At 42.7% G+C, this 2689-nt stretch overlaps 1 protein-coding gene across 1 annotated transcript; it reads right to left on the reverse strand.

Moving 5' to 3' along the window:
* Positions 1–251: 251 nt before the first annotated feature.
* On the reverse strand, positions 252–2252 carry LOC137280806 (serine/threonine-protein phosphatase 6 regulatory ankyrin repeat subunit C-like). The gene is made up of 2 exons (XM_067812010.1): positions 2237–2252; positions 252–1057 (listed from the first exon to the last, which is right to left on the reverse strand). Exons 1-2 carry the CDS (start codon positions 2250–2252, stop codon positions 252–254), a joined length of 822 nt encoding a protein of 273 aa, XP_067668111.1.
* Between the last annotated feature and the right edge of the window lie 437 nt (positions 2253–2689).

Below are 2689 nucleotides of genomic sequence, written 5' to 3' on the forward strand. Positions count from 1 at the left end.
GTTGGTCGCTGCGAATGATGACATGTCATTGTTTACACTAGTATTTTCTGGAAATATGTTTAAACTTGAAGTCCAAAATACATGTACAGTTCTTCCTTCTACTAAAACAGCTTTTCTACTGGTTTCAAAACAATATAGTTTCACTGGATAGTTAGCAGACTTGTATTCTGAGGGGTAAATTGGTTTGGGTGCCCGACCACCTTTTAATATGTCAAAGTTAAGTTAAGTGTCACACAACATGTGTGCTTCATTCACCTCTGGGACAAAATCAGTTCTTGCACTGATCCATGGCCGTGGTGTTTCGCCACAGCAGAGGCTGTGAATCCATAACTGTTCCTGCCATCCCTATCCACAACGTTGCTCGAGAGGAGATACTTCACGATCTCCATATGACCTCCAGTACATGCATAATGAAAGATGTTGTTCCCAACGAAATCATGTAGCTTCAGGTCACCACCCCTGTTAACAAGCAGATCAAACACGAGTTTGTGTCCTAGCTGTGCCGCCCACATGACAGGCGTCCTCAAGAATTTGTCAATGGAGTTGATATTGACAGGAGTCTGTGACAGGATATACTTCACTATATCTACATTTCCTCCGTAACATGCCGAGTGAAGGATGTTGTTACTGAAAGCATCTTTTAAAGTCAGATCAACTCCCTGGTTAACAAGAAACATGAACGCATCAACTCTTCCATACGAGGCTGCCAACACCACTGGGGTCCTCTGGTACTCACCTCTGCTGTTGATGCTGGCTTTGTGTTCTGAGATAATGTACTTCATGATTTTCACATCTCCTCCAACACTTGCATAGTGAAGGATGTTATTACCGCCAGCATCTAATATTGATAAGTCAGCTCCTTTAGCAACAAACAAGTCAAACATGTCACTGTTTCCTTCCTGTGCTGCGCACATGATTGCAGTCTTCCCGTCCTGTCCACGATGGTTTATGTCCTTATCGTCACTTGACAATATGTGCTTAAAAGCAGTCAGATTATTCTCAGCGTCATGGACGTTGTGTCCACCTTGGTCCTTGTCTGGGGATGGTGTCTGCGACTCTGTGGACAGAATGTACATTTAACAGCAAATTTACATCCAATACCTCGTGTCCACGGAATCACTTGTGAGCAGTCTTTAACCATGACATTGGTACGATTTCACATGCACTCAAGCATCTGTTTCGTGAAGATGGGAATGGGAGTTTTAGTGGACGGTGGGTGTACTGATTGTGCACAGCTTTATGGTTACATCGTCACATCATATTTCTCTTGCTCTCTGTTGGCGTAATGTAATTTTCATTTAATCAATTCACTGTGCATATTCCACGACCTGTTGAGAACTAGTGATTTGGCCCTATTGATGAGAAATGTGAAATTGCGTTTGTCCTCACTTTGGCAACGCACCAAATGCAAGAACGATTATTCATGAACAGATTTAAATTCTAATCGCACGCGCAACAAACTAGCCTGTGCCAGGGCTGTGTTGCTGACTGCCACCGCGGAGTATTCCTGTGCCACGTACTTCCGCTTTTAGTCATAATTTGTGAATGTTGGATGCATGACATAGTCCTTTCCGCGAACACCTGTTTTACACACAATGTTCCCTTTACACCCAACTGCTTTTGCTTCTGAGGATAGTTAATACTGGAGACGGTTTCACTAAGTTGGAATTACTCGTACCCTTTCTTGAATAAATATGTTATATTAAGGTTTTCCTTTGAATCGATGTTCTCTGTAAATCAACTGCACCAGCAATACCGACGTTAACATATGGTGCATTTCTTGTCTTGTTACTCGTGCTACGAACCTATACACACGCACTCACACGCATATTGACTTTGACGTTTAGTATATAGCTACTACAGGAGAGCAACACTCGCACTCACACGCATAATGACTTTGACTTTTAGTATATAGCTACTACAGGAGACCAACACATGATGACAAAGACCAAGGGAGGTATTCAGCCAAGTAGATAAAACGTTCGTTTATGCCCCCTCCCAAGTCTCAGACGGGTTGCCAACATCGGTACAATTCAACGTATGGATCCAGCTTTTGTCTTTTCCGCGCTGATATAGCGACTAATGTATACTAATGTTACTAGGAAACAAATAATGCATTACTCACCCATGATATACCTGCATGCACTGTCACTGGATCCTCTACCAGGGTATATACCTACCACAACAGCTTGGCTGACTAACATAGAGTTCAAACATTATACATGCATATGCGTACCTGGCTGCATGTGCATAGTAGTCTGGGTGTATTAAGAAAACGCTGATTGTGTATGGACAGTACTATACACTTTTTGAAAGCGCCCGTGCATTCAAAACATGTATGTACGGAAAACGGCCCATACATTATTCATACACATTGTGCTATTCTCTTCCATACATTTACTCTTCTCATTCTTGTAGCGATTGTTTACAGGCCTCTTTTATATGGCAGTACTGCTCCATGGTGTTAGGTAACAAATAAAGAGTGGGTATTTTATGCACACTGCGTGTGTGGAAGTTTAGTTTTATGACGTGTTAGCAATATTCGAGAACTACGGCGGGGGATACCAGAAATGAGTTTCAAATATTGCACCCATGTTGGGAATCGAACCTGGATCTCTGGCGTGAAAAGCGAACGCTGAAACCACTAGGATACCTCACCGGCACGAGAAACTGGTGCTGCTAACAGACC

Source organism: Haliotis asinina, chromosome 4, assembly GCF_037392515.1.
Source record: "Haliotis asinina isolate JCU_RB_2024 chromosome 4, JCU_Hal_asi_v2, whole genome shotgun sequence".
NCBI classification, from domain to species: Eukaryota; Metazoa; Mollusca; class Gastropoda; order Lepetellida; family Haliotidae; genus Haliotis; species Haliotis asinina.